The sequence below is a fragment of the Phalacrocorax aristotelis genome, chromosome 8 (genome assembly GCF_949628215.1).
Source record: "Phalacrocorax aristotelis chromosome 8, bGulAri2.1, whole genome shotgun sequence".
NCBI classification, from domain to species: Eukaryota; Metazoa; Chordata; class Aves; order Suliformes; family Phalacrocoracidae; genus Phalacrocorax; species Phalacrocorax aristotelis.
Window position 1 is genome coordinate 41,635,889 of NC_134283.1, and position 19,794 is coordinate 41,655,682.

At 44.3% G+C, this 19,794-nt stretch overlaps 1 protein-coding gene across 1 annotated transcript in view; it reads right to left on the reverse strand.

The window, feature by feature from the left end:
* Nucleotides 1-19,794, reverse strand: part of SPOCK1 (SPARC (osteonectin), cwcv and kazal like domains proteoglycan 1) — a 336,826-nt gene that overhangs the window by 133,855 nt on the left and 183,177 nt on the right. The window contains exon 4 of the mRNA XM_075102866.1: nt 6,958-7,072. Coding sequence (XP_074958967.1) covers nt 6,958-7,072 — 115 coding nt within the window. The remainder of the gene's footprint in view (nt 1-6,957; nt 7,073-19,794) is intronic.

A 19,794-nucleotide genomic window follows, 5' to 3' on the forward strand; every position in this document is an offset into this window, starting at 1 on the left:
CAACCCACGAGCGTTACCCTTCTGATTCTCTCCCCCATCTACCGGTGGGGGAGTGAGCGAGCGACTGTGTGGGGCTGAGCTGCCGCTAAACCACGACAGTCTTTTTGGCGCCCAACGTGGGGCACGAGGGTTGGAGATAACAACAGCTGCTGGTCACAGCACCATGTTGTCCTTTTTGCAGTGGGTGTTAAAAATCGGTGTTGGTTGTTTGAGTCTGCTGTGTTCTGCTGTGATTAGTAATGTTTTGCCTACGAGATTTGTTATACAAACACTCGTTTTCAGCTTTACCTGGTATTTGGGGTTTTTGCTGAAACCGTTACTGTACTTCGGATACCACCTTGTTGAGGCAATTAGCAATTATACCTCCTCCTCTGAGAGATTTTATATGGAGGAAATACAGAATAATACCTTTGCAACTTTGTTCTATGATGTCTGTGCCTTTGTTACAACAACGTTTTTGTATCTTGAACATCCTTGGGTGGTTAAGGTGCAGTCATTGTTAGTTTTTGGGCATGTTGTTTTGGTTTTGACTAAGCAACTTAAGAATATCACCCAGAAATCTGCCCCGAGGCTTGATAGTTACGAGTGGCAGGGCATGTGGGATAGCATGGGCAAATACCTAGGGCAGTGGGCACCCCCAGTGTTTTGGAGTTTCACCCCCGAGCAAGTGCAGAATCCTAAAAAACTAGTAGAATATTTGGAGAAAGTATGTTGTTACGCTGGGAACTCCAGAGAGACACAGATAACTGCAACGTGCTGGGGTCTGGCCCATGCATACCGAGCCCTGCTCAACAGTATTCAGTGCCCCCAGGGGGAAGAGAATGTCTCTGGATTGAAATGCAAAGTGACTGGCACTGTAGACAATCCAGCCCTGACAACAGGCACTGCAGCCACTCAAACCCCCACAACAAGTACCGGAGCTAGCTCAGAAAATAAACCCGTACCAGTATCAGTTGCCCCCATACATAAGACGAAATATTGGAAGCGGACATCAACCCGTTTAGAACGGGATGATGAAGAACCAGGGCCATCGCGGGGAGAGGAGGGAGAAGTAATAAATGAAATAGAGACCACCCGATCTCTGTCCTTAAGCGAGTTGCGAGATATGCGAAAAGATTATAGCCGTCGTTCAGGTGAGCACATTGTCACCTGGCTGCTCCGATGCTGGGATAATGGGGCCAGTAGCCTGGAACTAGAGGGAAAAGAAGCCAAACAATTGGGATCCCTTTCTGGGGAAGGGGGCGTTGACAAAGCAATTGGAAAAAAACCACAAGCCCTCAGCCTCTGGAGGCGACTCCTGTCTGGAGTGAAGGAAAGGTATCCCTTTAAAGAAGATGTTACATATCGCCCAGGAAAATGGACAACTATGGAGAAAGGCATCCAGTATCTCAGGGAATTAGCTGTGTTTGAGGTGATTTATGGTGACCTGGATGATCAACGGTCATCCAAAGATCCAGATGAAGCCGAGTGCACACGACCCATGTGGCGGAAGTTTGTACGGAGCGCACCATCTTCGCATGCAAACTCATTGGCAGTGATGTCCTGGAAAGATGACGAGACACCAACGGTGGCAGAGGTGATAGATAGGCTCCGGGATTATGACACAAATATCTCTTCCTCGCTTGTCTCTGCTGTGGAGAAACTATCCCAAGAGGTCCAGCAACTCAAAGAAGATCTGTCCTACTCCCCACCTCGACAGAGCAGTGTCTCAGCTGTTAGGAATAAGCGTCCTTTGGCTCAAAGAAGGGGATACACACCACGGGCCACCCTATGGTTCTACCTGCGTGACCACGGAGAGGACATGATGAGGTGGGATGGCAAGCCTACTTCGACCCTACAGGCACGAGTACATGAACTGCAAGGAAGAACAGTCACTCAGGGAGGCTCTTCCAGGAAAGCTGCTGCTCCAGTTTCCAGCGAGCAAGTCCCCAGACAGAGGAGTAGAAGCGCAGATTTTATTTCTAAGTGTAATAGAGGGACTCCTGATTCACATTTACAGGAAGTGAGTTGTGACTGCCATGATCAGGACTAGAGGGGCCCTGCCTCCAGCCGGGTGGAGGAAAGGGATAACCGGGCTTACTGGACTGTGTGGATCCGATGGCCTGGCACGTCCGACCCACAGGAGTATAAAGCTTTAGTGGACACCGGCGCACAGTGCACCTTAATGCCATCAAACTATATAGGGGCAGAACCCATCAGCATTGCTGGAGTGACAGGGGGATCCCAAGAGCTAACTGTATTGGAGGCCGAAGTGAGCCTAACTGGCAATGAGTGGCAGAAGCACCCCATTGTGACTGGCCCAGAGGCTCCGTGCATCCTTGGTATAGACTACCTCAGGAGAGGGTATTTCAAGGACCCAAAAGGTTACAAGTGGGCTTTTGGTGTAGCTGCCTTGGAGACGGAGGAAACTGAACAGCTGTCTACCTTGCCCGGTCTCTCAAAGGACCCTTCTGTGGTGGGGTTGCTGAAGGTCAAAGAACAACAGGTGCCAATCGCCACCACAACAGTGCACCGGCGGCAATATCGCACCAACAGAGACTCTCTGATCCCCATCCATAAACTCATTCACCAACTGAGGAGCCAAGGAGTCATCAGTAAGACCCACTCACCCTTTAACAGTCCCATATGGCCAGTCCGGAAGTCTAATGGAGAGTGGAGACTAACAGTAGACTATCGTGGCCTGAATGAAGTCACTCCACCGTTGAGTGCTGCTGTGCCAGACATGCTAGAACTTCAATACGAACTGGAGTCAAAGGCGGCCAAGTGGTATGCCACAATTGATATTGCTAATGCATTCTTCTCAATCCCTCTGGCAGCAGAGTGCAGGCCACAGTTTGCTTTCACATGGAGGGGCGTCCAGTACACCTGGAATCGACTGCCCCAGGGGTGGAAACACAGTCCTACCATTTGCCATGGACTGATTCAGACTGTACTGGAACAGGGAGAAGCTCCAGAACACCTTCAATACATTGATGACATCATTGTGTGGGGCAGCACAGCAGAAGAAGTTTTTGAGAAAGGTGAGAAAATAGTCCAAATCCTTCTGAAAGCTGGTTTTGCCATAAAACAAAGTAAGGTGAAGGGACCTGCACGAGAAATCCAGTTCTTAGGAATTAAATGGCAAGACGGTCGTCGTCAGATTCCAATGGATGTGATCAACAAAATAGCAGCCATGTCTCCACCAACTAGCAAAAAGGAAACACAAGCTTTCTTGGGCGTTGTGGGTTTTTGGAGAATGCATATTCCAAATTACAGTCTGATCGTGAGCCCTCTCTATCAAGTGACCCGGAAAAAGAATGATTTCAAATGGGGCCCTGAGCAACGACAAGCCTTTGAACAGATTAAACGAGAAATAGTCCATGCAGTAGCTCTTGGGCCAGTCCGGGCAGGACAAGATGTAAAAAATGTGCTCTACACTGCAGCCGGGGAGAATGGCCCTACCTGGAGTCTCTGGCAGAAAGCACCTGGGGAGACCCGGGGTCGACCCCTAGGGTTTTGGAGTCGGGGATACAGAGGGTCTGAAGCCCGCTATACTCCAACTGAAAAAGAGATATTGGCAGCATATGAAGGGGTTCGAGCTGCTTCAGAAGTGGTTGGTACTGAAGCACAGTTGCTCCTGGCACCCCGACTGCCAGTGCTGGGCTGGATGTTCAAAGGAAACATCCCCTCTACACACCATGCAACTGATGCTACGTGGAGTAAATGGGTTGCACTGATCACCCAGCGGGCTCGAGTAGGAAACCCCAGTCGCCCAGGAATCTTGGAAGTGATTATGGACTGGCCAGAAGGCAAAGATTTTGGATTATCACCAGAGGAGGAGGTGACACGTGCTGAAGAAGCCCCACTGTATAACAAACTGCCAGAAGATGAGAAGCAATATGCCCTGTTCACTGATGGGTCCTGTCGCCTTGTGGGAAAGCACCGGAGATGGAAGGCTGCTGTATGGAGTCCTACACGACAAGTAGCAGAAACTGCTGAAGGAGAAGGTGAATCGAGCCAGTTTGCAGAGGTAAAGGCCATCCAGCTGGCCTTAGACATCGCTGAACGGGAAAAGTGGCCAGTGCTCTATCTCTATACTGACTCCTGGATGGTGGCAAATGCCCTGTGGGGCTGGCTGCAGCAATGGAAGCAAAGCAACTGGCAGCGCAGAGGCAAACCCATCTGGGCTGCCACATTGTGGCAAGATATTGCTGCCCGGGTAGAGAAACTGGTTGTAAAGGTACGGCATGTGGATGCTCACGTCCCCAAGAGTCGGGCCACTGAAGAACATCGAAACAACCAGCAGGTAGATCGGGCTGCCAAGATTGAAGTGGCTGAGGTGGATCTGGACTGGCAGCATAAGGGTGAACTATTTCTAGCTCGGTGGGCCCATGACACCTCAGGCCATCAAGGGAGAGATGCAACATACAGGTGGGCTCGTGATCGAGGGGTGGACTTGACCATGGGTATTATTGCACAGGTTATCCACGAATGTGACACATGCGCTGCAATCAAGCAAGCGAAGCGGGTAAAGCCTCTGTGGTATGGGGGACGATGGCTGAAATATAAATATGGGGAGGCCTGGCAAATTGACTATATCACACTCCCACAGACCCGCCAAGGCAAGCGCCATGTGCTTACAATGGTAGAAACAACGACTGGCTGGCTGGAAACATATCCTGTCCCCCACGCCACTGCCCGGAACACTATCCTGGGTCTTGAGAAACAAGTCCTGTGGCGACATGGCACCCCAGAGAGGATTGAGTCAGACAATGGGACTCATTTCCGAAATAGCCTCATAGACACCTGGGCCAAAGAGCACGGCATTGAGTGGGTGTATCACATCCCCTATCACGCACCAGCCTCTGGGAAAATTGAAAGGTACAATGGACTGTTAAAAACCACACTGAGAGCAATGGGGGGTGGGACATTCAAGCACTGGGATACACATTTAGCAAAAGCCACGTGGTTAGTCAACACGAGGGGATCTGCCAACCGAGCTGGCCCTGCCCAGTCAGAAATCCTACATACTGTGGAAGGGGATAGAGTCCCTGTAGTGCACACAAAAAGTATGCTGGGCAAAACAGTCTGGGTTCTTCCTGCCTCTGGCAAAGGCAAACCCATTCGTGGGATTGTTTTTGCTCGAGGACCTGGGTGCACTTGGTGGGTGATGCGGGAGGATGGAGAAATCCGATGTGTGCCTCAAGGGGATTTGATTTTGGGTGAAAACAGTCAATGAACTGAATGGCACAATGTGAACTGCTATATAATATTGTGTGTCACCTCTGTGTTGTATCAATGATATCAGAGTACGAGCCTCCCAACCCATGGAAGATCAACTATGAAACAAGCCGTGCAGCAGTGATGGAACGATGACTGACTCGGTATGCAGCAACCCAACGCCACACACCATCTCTCCCACCCGGAAAGACTGATACAACAGATGGAGCCCAGAGTCATGGACTGCGTGAACTCAATGGACATTTTAATGGACATTTTACAGGGAAGATCCATGAACTAAGGGAATGATGTCTGTGTATTATGTTAAAGGATGGGAAGGGGAGGGGTGGTGGTTGGTACGGTTGTATTGCATCATATGGGACCTGGGCATGGTGTAAGTGGTATGGAATAAGGGGTGGAGAATGTGCTGGTTTTGGCTGAGAAGGGGTTAATTCTCCTCACTGTGGGGGTCAGCTACCTTTCCAGCTTCCCGCGCTCTGCCGCGTGGCGTGGCAGGGGGGGGCTGGGAGGGGCAGGGCCATGGTGGGGGCGGCTGACCCCGACTGGCCAATGGCAGGTTCATTCCATACCATGTGACACCATGACCAGTATATTGAGGGGGGGCAGTGGCAGCGCGCGGGCGGCGCGGCGTCGGGTCGGCGGGCGGCGAGCGGCTGCGGCGCGTGCGGTTTGTTCCGGCGGTTCGTTCCCCCTCTCCCCTCCCCTCCCTTCCCCCCTCCCCCGGGGCTTTGCGCCTCTCGTTGTTCTCCTTCACATTGCATTTCTACTGTTGTTTCTTTTAATTTTCATTATTAAACTGTTCTTATCCCAACCCACGAGCGTTACCCTTCTGATTCTCTCCCCCATCTACCGGTGGGGGAGTGAGCGAGCGACTGTGTGGGGCTGAGCTGCCGCTAAACCACGACATCTTGGCAAGTGGAGGGGCATATTTCTTCAGTTTTGTTCTGGGTCTTGACTCAGAAAGACACTGGAGATACTTAAGACCAGCTTCCTTAGTGGTTCTACTTGTTCTGCTTCCCAAACAGGGCAACGTTAGGTTGTTTTCTCTAAATTTGTTTATAAATTTCGTCATTCTTGATTGTTCGTAGCATATTTCAACCTATGCTCAGTAGGCTTTTCTTTATTCATATCTGCTCTCAGTTCTGTGGTCTAATTTGAACATCTTGGGCAAAGCTTTTAAAATGTTAGCCATTTCATTTGCTCTTAATTCAGTCATACAGCAATCACATCTGGAGCTTTCTGTAATTATGTGACTCCCCGGGGAGATGCTCTATAAAGTTTCACCAACATTTTTCAGTTCTTTACCAAATTTAAGCACAGGTTTGATACATTTTAAAAAAATCTTTATTAACCTCTCTGTAATTGCTTCTAATGAAGTTACTGGAACTGTGGGTGTCTCTGACACAACATTTTCATTTCATATTACTGGTTTGCAGATTTTAAAATATCCATAGTTACTGCTCTCTGGGAGGAGAAAGCCACTCCCAGAACTGGGAGAGCATTCTGCACGCCGCACTGCCTGGTGCCCCATGGTCCAGGTCTTTCTGAAACAGACTCAGGTATAAATAAAAATACATCTGTTTGTTTTTGGAAAAAAAATGCAAATTAAACTTTAAAGGAATGTTTTATAATTATGTTTTTTAATGTACATTTTGGAGTTTTCTCATGTTACTACTTCTCATCCTACTGGATGTCTAGGAAAACACAAAGACCTCAGACAACACTAAGTTTCCTTACCTGTGTACCAGCTGCTTGCGGCTTACACAAATAGCAGTTTCATAGTCGTGAGTGACACACACTTTGTGTGGGCTGCACTTCACCTTCAAACATGGATCTTTGGATGGATCAAGGGCTATAAAAAACCAAACATATTAAAAAAGACAGTGAGACATGCATATAAAGTTATCTCTTGGTTGACAGATGACAACTGGTTAGAAGGAACACTCCCACATCTGAGCGAATAAATACTTTCCCACTTTGAAGTATGTGCCGTTGGTTTCAGACTGCACGTTAAATAGAGATGTTTAAGTAGAAAGGTAGATGGAGACCTTAAAGACTCTGATTATTGAAGGGTGATCTGAGTCTAACTTGGCATTCACATTAATATTAGACATGATACCTCGGGATGAAGTACTGGTATAATAACCTGTATTGTGCTGTTTATTTCATAGAAAAGTTATGGTGGAATAAAATACACTCACAAAATAACTAGTAGTTTAGAAGCTATCTAATAACGGACATATTGCAGACTGCTAATAAAATTCATTTCACAGATACTGTATAACAGGCATATCATTTTGTAGGAATTATTTTTAACTTTTACTGATAAGCATCTCCTGCCCCCAAAATGCTTGAGTTGAAGAGCAGTAACAACAATAAAATAATCCTGGGCTTTTACACAACTTACATCACCAGCCGTGCTGTTGGAAGTGGGATTAGAGAACATGATGAGTTGTGATCTCAGAGCAAATATGCCCAAGCTGTTGTCTCTGCTGATGCTCCCCAGGGAAAGTTCTTCCTCTGAAGTCAGTCCTTACACTCTCTGTTCTCCTCCTGACACTATCCGGTGCTCCCACTCTTGGCAGTAGCATTGGTCCCTGCTTTGGTCTGACGCTCTGGTTCCCTGAGGAGCCATCACTGCTGCTTTGTCCTTCTCTCCAGTAGCCTAACAGGATCTGGGGACGGACAGGGACACACCGCCCAGAACTGTACTTCAGCCAGCCCCACGATGAATAATGCAGCAGGCAATCTTCACCTCAACAATCTTAAGTTGCTGGAGAAAAGGACATGGTGGCAGTACAGGGTATTTCTCTCCCTATGATGTGATGGATGATTTGAGGCACTGCAGCTAGTCAGGAGCCTGGAAAACGTGCTAACGGGACACGCAGTCCTGCACTGAAAAATGCAGGGTACTGGGGTTTACTCTCAGGTACCCGCTTTACAGCTTTGATTAGGAAAGATGCCACGAACCTTCCTCCTGAACATACCTATTTACGAATCTGCTGGTTAAAATCTGCCTCTCTATAGCAGCGTACTGCAAGGCAGCACAATAGTGGACCAGAAGGAGTGAATAATGCTGTACCCTAATGACGATGCAAACGGAGTTAAAGGACTGCAGACAGTAAGCAATTACCAAAACCGGCACTTAGCCAGGACACAAGGATTAACACACACACGCGCGCACACCCTGCCCCCGCTTATCTGAAAAGGGTACCTGGAGGCTGAAACGGCACAGCAAATCACTGCCAATATTCTAACAGGAGGCTCCTGCAAAGATCCACTTTTAGCTTGCGATGAACCATTTTCCTCAGATGCAACAAACATGCTTGAAAAGGAGCAGTGAGAGCCTGAGGAGCCCCTTCATTTTTTTCTCTTTACACAAAAATGTCTCCTAACCCTAAATGAAGAAATCAGCACATGGCACGTTACACTAGAACTGCACAAACTTTCACACCTATTCAAATAAATTAAGATATTAAACATGTATCAGAGCCTTGATGCTGTAAAATTAGGATTTAGCTTGGAATCATCCTGTTTAGCATCCAAAAGGAGCAGGAGGGTCTGAACTTAGTGGTGGCATGAGCTGCTCCTTCACAAAGGCAAGAAGGTGCTGGTGCATTAGGCACTGGAGCAGCCACTGGAGCAGCCTCCTGGTCCCTCCAGAAGCTCAGCAGAGGCAGGCAGCATTTGTTGTCCTGCCAGTGTGCAAACCTGCCTGCTCCTGCCAAGTTTCTGCAGACTGCTTCCTGCAATGAGCAGTGATTTGGTAATCTTTGAGATAAAAAAAAAGAGGAGTGATAGAGTGCTATGCTGGATACCACTCCAATTAGAGCAGTGATCCCAGCTGGGAAAATTTCTTATAAATACTTCTCAGCAATCAAGTCCCATTCGAAAGGCTATCTATCTAAATTCATTCTCTTACAAAAGGATGCTTCTAAAGATCAGCAGTAAGACATATCTGCCAGGATGAATTAGAAATATTCAAAAAATGGTTATGTGAATACTTCAGAAGAAGGGAAGCCACAGCCATACAGAGAAATGTCACCTTTGTTTAAGAAGTGATTTTTAGATAAGGTTTTTTTGGACATTGTTTTGCCAAGGATTTGACTCCCTTCCCCTTCAGTGTGTCCTGCAATCCCATTCTACCTCTCCCCTCCCTCCCCACGTAATGGGCCACTCTTGGAAATGAGCACCTCTTAGTTTCATTTTTGGGACTGTATAAAGCCTTATCGCACATTATGATAACTGAGTTTCCCACTTTTACTGAACGATCAGAGAAACTTTCAATGGATACTGTTTGAAGTACAAGAAGTCTCAGTTTTCTATGTACCAAATTTCTTGATATGACAGCAAAGGCACTTCAACAAGCAGGGGGTTCTTCTGTTTGCCCGCAGTGCTGAAGTGCTGCAGCTGTTCTGTGTTGGATTAACAGCCACAGCTACGAGCTCCTACCACATTAACACCCATCACACATTTGTGATGGGCAACTGAGCTTCACTAGTGTATATGTATTTAGTGGAATGACTTTGGTGCAAGACAGGGGGAAGCCTTAGAAACAAACCAAAAGTGTTAACAGCTTTTTCTTTTAAAGCCATTAAAACTGTTAGAAAAGGTGAAGTGAGCAAGGAAGGAGAAAAGACCATCTGCTTCCTGCACCATAAACAACAAGGCGTCAACATCCAATGAGTTGTCATTAGGAAAATATATAGGCGGTGTTTGAGGGGCCAGGGTCTGTCCTACTGAGACGACCAAATGCTGAAAAGGCTCTTCAGGGGTGTTCTGCTGTTGCCTTTTGGTGTCTTTTCTAAGTCAGACTAACGGGCACAGGAGAAGTAGCCCATCCCCTGCTCTTTACATTCCCAGAACCCTGGGGGCGAGACGTTCTTAATCCTCTTAGTTCGCTCTCACTGGAGAGTTAAAGGCTGACAGGGATTGAAATGGCAAGCCACAATTCCCTTACCTATGTGTCTACCCAGATATTCTTAAACTGCAAAACAGAGTGAGATACGCCCCTCCTGCAAAGCCTTTAATACATAAGCGCCGTTTGGACCACGAAGGCTCACCAGATCACAGATTCAGTGGGCTGATACAATTCAAAGGTTATACCCACACTAAAAAAAATAACGACCAGAACTTTTGCTGGCTTGCAGCTGGCCTTGCTCTTTTACTGGACCACATGCACGTCGTCTGCTTTTGCTGGTGTCACATCCTCGATGCAAACTGCTGCATCACCAGAAACCATTGTGCTAGTTGGCTAGGAGCCCAGGGCTAATAGCTGCCAACATCGCTGGGCTGCTGGAGAGCACTCGCTGGCCTCGTGCTCACAGTTTTCCATCAGCCAGATCCTGCGTAAGTGGGGATGTGGGTTTAGCCTTGAAAGTCAATACTAGTTTGGCGTGAATAAGAGAAGCAAGATTTAGGCCTACACGGTCTAAGTGACATCACGCACAGTTTCAAAACTTAGTGTTTTTTCATAGCAAAATTTAATCGAAGAATTTTATCCACTTCAGGAACCCATTAGGCCTTCTAAGGCAGTAAAAATGTATGCATTTCTGAAGGAGGTACATTCTGAAATAGCATCACACAATACATTACTGTTAAACAAAACACAACTTTGAAGTTATTTCGCAATTAAGAAATCATCTATCGAAAAAGAAAAATATTGTTGAATGGTCATCAGTTTGAGGACCGGGATGGGAAAAGATGTGGTTGGAAATCATGGTCACTATTTCCTTTTAAATCAAGGCCTCAACTTCTCTCTACCTCAGTGTCTTACTTCTAAAATCTGAGAAGAATAATAATGTTGGCAATATTAATAAATTAAGCTTTTCCAGACCTGTGTGTTGGGAGTAATTATTTCATTCATGGTAGAAAAGCTCATGCAGATCTTTAAATGGAACACACTATAGAAGCATCATTTATTATTCATTACAAACAACCCTTTCATACAGTTCAATATAGTTGAAGGAAGTTTATTAAATACAAGCAAAACTGTGGGGTTTGTCAGAAGACATAAAAACAACCCATGATCTGGATTACTATTTCTTGAGATATTTTTCCACTTATGCAGAATGCATTATCCATATGAACATAAAAGGGCAAAATAGGGATTTATATGTCTGCAAAGTTCCTCAACATGTTAACTAAGTTTGGAAGGTTGTTCCACTGCTAAGCAACACAAGCCCTAAGGAGAGCTCATAATAAGAAACAATTTCTGAAATATGCTAATCAAAGATCATGCTTTGTTAATCAGATTTCTGCATGACTAGGAGCAGATGCTGATCATCTGCAGAAGAAAAGACCCTTGGGAATAAGATGAAACATAACAACCTTATTTGTCATCACAGTTCTTTTTGTCCTAAAGCAATGAGTATGAAATCTTTGAAAATGAAGAGCTAAAAGTACAAATAAATAAATGGAAGTGGGAAGAGGAATGAGGAAAAAAAATGGAAGTTTTTTATTATAAAGACGTTATTTTATCAGTTTGAAAGGAAAACTACAGCCGTCCCTTTTCTATGTTAAATAGTCTGCACATAGTTACTCAGGTCTGTCTGCACAGTAATAGCAAAAATACCTTAAGCCTGGCTGTAATAGGTGAACAGCTTTCCAGTTTTTCTTTAGACTGAGGGTGAAGGTGAAGTTGATGAGGAACTTATTCTGACCTGACAGTGGCTGAGGACTGGCCCAAAATTTTTGGAGGGATCCATGTCCCGCCACTACTGGAATTCCAGATTTCACATGGACATAAATCCTTTGATGAAAACGCAGTTCAGTCACCCTGCCTATTTTCTGGAGTCAGACTCTGTGGTTTCCTGTCCTGAGCTTTTCCCATGTTGAAATCCCTGCACAGTTGGTCTCCAAGGGAAGCATCCATCCCAGGAGACAGCTGGCTGAAATATAGGGAAATACAATACTGCACATCTCTCTGTATACACATTTTCAGAAGTTTTTTATCCTGGGAAAATGTAGAATTTCTGCCTTTTTATCTTGGCTCAGAAGTCTTACTCTTCCTCACTTAACACCTAGATGTTTCTGCTGCTGACATTTGTTTTCTGGCCAGCTATCCTGGTACCCTGAGGTCTGAAGTCTCTTCCTGTCTGGCAGAGAACAAGTGAAGAAGTGTTCAGATGGGATAAAATTTCTGCTTCACTGGCCACAACATTTTTGTAGGAAATTTGCACTCTCTTGGTCTGCTAGCTCCGTAGGTCAGCTGATTGCACTGCAAAGGGGAAAGGCTTTCATCTATATGCAGTGACCCAAAACCTATGCCAGGCCCATTTACACAAAATGGAGATGCAGGATCAGAATTCCTGCCATTAAGTGACAAAGCACTTGCAAGTCAAGCTTTTATTATGCATAGCAACCTATTAAAACTATAAATCTTCTGTGGTTACCTCACAGAGATAACAGAATAATCGGTAAACAATAAACACCAGGGATCGCATCAGACCATTAACAACCTCCTAACGGTATGTTGGCATCTCTTTCCAATACCAGAAGGACTGCAAATACCGACTGCCCCCAAATCCCTCTCCCTCCCAGCTCCACAAAGCAGACCAGAGAATGTTCGCTTATGAACTGCACAGGCTTTCCTCTCCCCTCCCTGTACCATTCACCAGAGGCTGTGAGTTTGCAATATAAATCAGTGCTGGACAAAGACCTAACAACAGTGTTTGAGATACTTTTCTATTACATTTCATGTTTTTATATATTACCACTATAAAATAAGACTTATGGCTTTGAGGAAACTCTTAGTTCAGACACTGGCAGTACAGGGAGAACTTGCTCTATAAGACTGTAGCTCTATATGCTGCAGCTGTGGGTCATTGTGTTAATCACAACAGAGTAAATTTATTTTTCACACATTTGACTTTCAAAAGGTGATAACAAATAAATATTGTCAATGTCTTGCAGCAATGGATGTGTAATCCTGCAGAAACTGTACAACTAGTTCACAGCAAGATTTATGAGCTTGATTTTGGTTTTATGACCATTCATTTTGGGGGAAGAGAGTAATTTCAAACTCATAGATGTTTAGTGGAGCTGAAACAAACTACACAATCAAAGAGAAATGGCATTATGTAAATATTGGGTTTTCTGTTTTCAAAATTGCCTGACAATAAGTACTATGATCACTCAATGACAAAAATACTTCTGCATAATGAAATGTCAAGAGCAGTTGCTTTTATGCAATCCCTTCGGAACTGTTCTGACTGTATGAGAAAAGAAGAACATCTGTTGAGAAAGGTATGATGAACTGGAAAATGGGACTTGCCATCTTCGATGCAGAGATCCTACTGCACATTTTAAGACAAAAAAGACTGATAATAAAACAAAGCCTCTCAATTAAATGATGCGTTACATTACAGGTGTGTATTTCAATATTATTATGTATTACTTGATTCCAGCAATGCTCCACAAGCAAGCACCAGCAGGAAAGCAGAGCTCCTGGCCGTACGAGCCAGCAGCTAGGGCGCGGGACTGAGAAAGCTGCGAACACAAGCTGGTCTGGGCGGAAGGATGACTCCTCACCTGGCTTCCTCCCCACTCAGCACGAAGCTCGAACGGCAGCTAATGTCGAACTTCAGGTCTAAAAGGCAACATTTCAACCAGCACCTTGTCTCCACTTACAGCACGGTGACAGCCAAAGAGAAAGTGTGATCAAAGCAGCTAAGAGTGACTTGGAGGAATTTTACTACTTACTTCCATGAGAACTGTCAAAGAGCAAACACGTAAGAAGCCATGCAGCCAGCTGAAACACATATTAATAAAAATCTCTACAAACTTTGCCCTTGACTTTTCCTACGAAAAGGCCATGTTTTCAACATATGATGGCTAAAACCAGTTTCGTTTTTAACATTTCAGTTGTTCAAAGTAAGCCATAGACTTCCCCCCAGAATTAGAGCTTCAACTCAGCTTTAAAGCAGATGATAAATCTATGCTTTTTTTTCTTAAGGTGAACATGGCCTTATGTATTAACTTAAAAAGCACTCAGGTGAAGATTGCTCTCCTCCGTGAAAACATGATAGTTTTCAATGCTCCAGTGGTAAACTCCAGCCAATCCATGTGCTGAGGTTAGGCTGTCAGCAGAACTTAATCCAAGCGCAATGGGACTACCCCATCACCCTTGCACAAACATGACACCCAAGTAAGCCTGTGATGGACTTCCAGGCTTTTGTAGCTGTTCAGAAGGTCTCTGCCTATACGCTTTCCCCAGATTTTCTTATTTTACATGTTGGTAAGTGGCCACGACTATGCTGTTCACTGGAGCTGAATCATGTTTGAGAAGTTGTGGCAGTCTGGTGAAGTTCTCGCTGACTGGAAAAGGGGAAGCATAACCCCCATTTTTAAAAATGGAAAAAAGGAAGACCAGGGGAACCACAGGCCAGCCAGTCTCCCCTCCGTGCCCGCAAGATCATGGAGCAGATCCTCCTGGAAACACTGAGGCACATGGCAAATAAGGAGGTGACTGGAAGCCAATGGGGCTTCCTTAAGGGCAAATCGTGCCTGACAAATTTGGTGGCCTTCTATGACGGGGTTACAGTGTTGGTGGATACGGGAAGAGCCACTGACATCATCTGCCTGGACTTGTGCACAGCACCAGCGATGCTGCCCTGCACGACATCCTTGTCTCTAAATTGGAGAGACATTGATTTGATGGATGGACCACTCGGTGGATAAGGAATTGGCTGGACGGTGGTGGTCAATGGCTCGATCTCCAAGTGGAGACCACTCTGAGTGTGGTGAGGCACTGGAACAGGTTGCCCAGAGAAGCTGTGGATGCCCCATCCCTGGCAGTGTTCAAGGCCAGGCTGGATGGGGCTTTGAGCAACCTGGCCTAGTGGAAGGTGTCCCTGCCCTTTGTGGGGGGTTGGAACTAGGTGATCTTTAAGTTCCCTCCCAACCGAAACCATTCTACAATTCTATGAGTGTAAAATTTCTTCTCAGAGCTGGTATTGTTAATAATTCTGGTTTTAAAAAATGTTATTTAATAACAGATTACACCCCCCCAATATCAATTGCAAATAATTACCAATGGTTTTTATCCTGCTTCTGCAAATCTTGGCATAAATCATTCTGCTTCATTAGGGAGAAAATTGGTGTTAGCCCTCCCCCCAAGTCTAGGGAAGAACATGTCTTCGATTAACAAGCTCAGATATTTAAATCTCTCTTCCTCACATGCCCTCTCTCTGCATAATTACTCAGAGCAATTTGCATACAGAAATCAATTCAGCTGAAAATTAATTACCATAGGCCTGAATGTTTCAAACATGTATGTGAATTATTTTCAGTAAATGGAATTTCTCAAGGCAGTTAAACAGTAACATCTCAAACTGTCAGCATTTATTCCATCACTGTGTAGTATTTTTTTATGGTTTTGTTTTGGAGCACTCTTACATTTGAGTGGCTGAAGACACTGGTATAGTGCACAGAAACATCTATTTTAATTTTTACAGGCACTTTCAAAGATCATTTCTTATAACTGACATATAATTGCTTTTGATGTTGCTGAGGGCCATCTAAGGCAAAAGATGCTTCAAAAGACTCTACAGATTTCCTTTCCAAAGCAAAGGACAAGAACCCGAGTATTTAAATTAAATTCCTTAACAAATATACAGAAATCTGATGCAGTGAAAATAAGTGAAGGAAAGGTAAAAAAAGAGAAGACTGTAAGTTAAGAAATGCGCTTCCATTGGTGGACGCGATGATCAGTCACCACCATCAATGTAGGCATTTGGTAGCAACTAGCACAGGGACATGTACAAGACCAACGTTGATTTGCTAAAGTAATAAAAAAGAAGCTCCTGGTTTCATTTATGACAATGAATTATTACGATTTATATCTCAATATACTGCAGATGTATCTCCAATACTTCCCTACACTGGGGCAGGCTTTAAATATTTCATATCCTTAGGTACGCTTAGCTAATACATTTACCTTTTTAACGCTTTCATTTGAACCTGAAGAAACAAACATCCACTGTAAAAAGAAGCTGTCAAGTACAGCTACGTACTTGCTTTGTTTTTCAGCTAGCACCAGGTGTGCTTTTCACAAAGAGCTCTCCTGCCTGCAAGGGAAAGGTTCAACCGACATGCAAGTACAGAGTGCTCGCATCGGTTCGATAAAGTATGATCTGGCATCAGTGCCATAACGCTTCTCTAAATTCCAAGCACTTCCACTGTGTGATAATTTGTGCTTGTATGTGTTGTACCCCAGGGTGTGTTTCTGCATATCCTGGTAAGCTGAAGGCAAAACAGACCTAAAACACCCACCGACCGAAGGACATTCGTCAGATGTTCCATTCAATTATTAATTCCAGGAAGTAGCGAGGGTACAAAAATAACCCCATTCTCAGGGACTCGGAGTGCTTTGGCATATGTTTCATGACAGCAGCGCTACGGTTTTTGTCTTGGAGTCCCAAAAACCCCTGGGGTGATCCAGCTTCAAGCTTCCTGGGATGGAAGTAGAGAGCTTCAAAAGATCGCTCTAATCTTTAGTTGGTGGAACATGAGAAATAGAAGAAACCTCTGCTTCTGCCTCGCAGGGAGGACACAGTTCTGCAGCATCTGTCTTAACAGATCCTCAGCACAGGAGCAGAGCTGAAAACATGGCTGTTTCCTTCAGTCAGCCTTAGCTCTCTGCTTGCTTTTCAAAGGTACCCTATAAGTAGGCAGTCAAGCGTTCCTAACCCCAGGTATCCCGCTACTCGCTCCAGACGATCTCCACCCCACCAGCTTTTCACGGCTCTGCCACAGCAGGCATGGCTCCTGCTGCAGGAGAGCCGTTACTGCTTCCAGCCCGCTGCCCCTTTGGTGCCCCAAGCCCAGCCGTGCCTCTTCTGCAACGAAATATGCTCCCTCAGGCTTTCGAGCTCGATTTTCTAGCACATGAATGTGAGGAGAAGAGAGGAAGCACGTGGATCTCCACACCGGTAGAACTGGATAGCTGGTAACATCTTGTGAAATGATTGTTAGGTCAGACTGTGGTTTTTTAAGAAGCTGAGACTGCATTTTCCCTATCTGTGATTGAACTTGGGTCCTGTGATACCGGCTGATTCCCTTAAACCTCCAGACCCTACTACCAGAACAGAACCTCGGTTTTCCCTCCAAAAGCCAGTAAGATTTGGTTCTCATGGCTGCTGGGGAAATAGCGAAAACATAAACTACAAAGATTTAAAAAAAACCCAAAGCCATACAAAGGACTCCAAATCGTTACTAAAATAACAACAACAACAACAACAACAATAATAATATTAATAATAATCTATTTAAGATAACTTTGAGATTTCTGAATGCTTGGACTCAACAATCCTCTGGTAATTTTGAAATGATGAATATAATTTCTCCTGTGAACCGACCCAGACTATTTTGGCTTTCTGTTACACTGGAGTGAATTATCATTTATTTAGTGGGATTTCATTTAACACAAATTATTTTACTCCAAGGCCAATGAAAACAAAAGAGGTTATACCCTCTTCAGAAAATAACACTTTAAATTATTCATCGATAATTAAAGATACACCTTTCCCATTTCAGATGAGTACAAACATATTTTGATTTGCTTGGAGAGAAGTTGCATCGTATGTCGTGAGGCACTTCTGAGGCTGAGGCTGTTGTAGTTTATACTTTAACTGAAGCAATAATATAATGGGAAAAAAATGTCTACGATTTCATTCGGATAGCTAGCTTGTAAGGAACTGAACCCTTTTCCAGCTTTGATTAAGAACTATACAAAGTGTAATACTGTGAACTATGAGTAGAAAAAAAAAATTGAAAAAATATAAGTAGAAATATAACTCCGGCATTTTTCAAAGAAAAAATCTCTTACCAATCAAATTTTGTCATCCTTCATTAGATATTTAATGTCATTAAATCTCATTTGAAAACATGAATACCAGATCTTTTAATGCTTATTAGTTTAGCGGTAGGCGCAGAAGCAAATGTGCATCACTGTTATTACTGATTCCATGAGCAAAGAGTAAAATTTGAGGACCAAACTGCTGTTTTTATGAATCAGTATTTCAGTATGCAAAATTACAATTCTTTTCTAACAGAGCATTGTAGAGAGCTAGGCAAGCAACAGAAATTCTGGATATGAATTCCCCGAAAGGGCGACGAGTTTGCTCTATTTGTCGACAGACTGAATGCAAATGTTATTACAGTTACGGCAACTCCCAGCCAGGCACCCGGCACATCTCTACGTGCTTGTATTTAAATGTTAAACTAGATGTGACATTCAGCCCTGGAAATGAGAAAAACCTCAATTTTTTCCATTAAGTTCCTTTGCTTATTTGCTAGGATAAGCGATACAGGATTTGGCCCCAATCATTATCAGCTATAAAATACAGGAGCTCGTTTTATGCTTAATTAATAAGTTATGATACGGATAGAATTCTTTCTAACAGTATGCCACGGAAGAACGACCAACGTTACACTTGTTGTTTGCGCGTGGGCAGCGGCTCTCCTCGCCAATGGGGCGGGAAGGGAAGGGCACCCTTACGGTGTCTTCTTCTAATGTTGCCTTTTTTGTGACCTGGGATAAATGAGGCAGTCACTCTGCCTCCTTCTCTTTTTCAGCAGCTAAAATGAGGATAGTAATACTTACCTGCCTAGAAATCACCCTGGGACTCTTGGAAGGCATCACAGAACAGAAGCAAAGGGCCCCTGTGAATGACTTGTAATGTAATGATTTCAAAACAGCTAAATTCTGCAGAACTATGAGCCGTTTCATGTTCATTTATGGCAGACTGATTGTCTCCATGGAAACACGGGCAAAACACTTTATTTTGTACATCAACAGAGGAAGATTTGTTTCCATATTATATTAGTTTTAGTGTGCACTGAGCAAAACAAACACAAAAACAAAAGACTTTGAAAAGCCTGATTTCATTATGAAAAGATAGTGGTTTCAGTCTTATCACACGGAAGCTGTCCCTGTCAACCTGATACCACGGAGGAGAGCCTTGCAAGATGCGCAGCATTCTGCAGAGCACCTTGGATTAGGGGTGAAACAGAAAAATCAGAGACTAGTGATTTTCCAGGTAAAGAACTTGCTGTGATAAGAAATCACGAGAATTTTGAAGTTACAGAGAGTTTAGCCATGAGACGTGACAAAATGACATCACCCTACAGAATAAGTGCTGCTTCGTCTACACCTGGTTTGTATATAGTCCAGAAATCTGTACAACACAAAACACATTGAAAATGTAAATTGGCTGGGGGCTGGCTAGCCTAATTTTGATTTGTTTCTTGATTAATCTTGATTAAGATTGTAGCTTGATGTATTTTGAGAGGAATTACCTAAGCAGGAAAAGATGAAGCCCCTCTTTAGATAATCAATTAGTCATATAATAGATATCAAGAAGAGGCTTAAATGGGAAATAAACGAAAGGGCAAACACCTGTCCTGGCTGGTTCTAAAGTACAGTAAAGATAAACACAGCAAAGAGAATTCCTTCTTCTAGCATGAGTTTAACAGAAACAAGTGCTGTGAAAATCAGTGAATATTTAACACCATTGCTCAGTCCACGGTGCAAGAGCGAATCTCTAATGGGAAGCAAATAGAGGTGAAAAT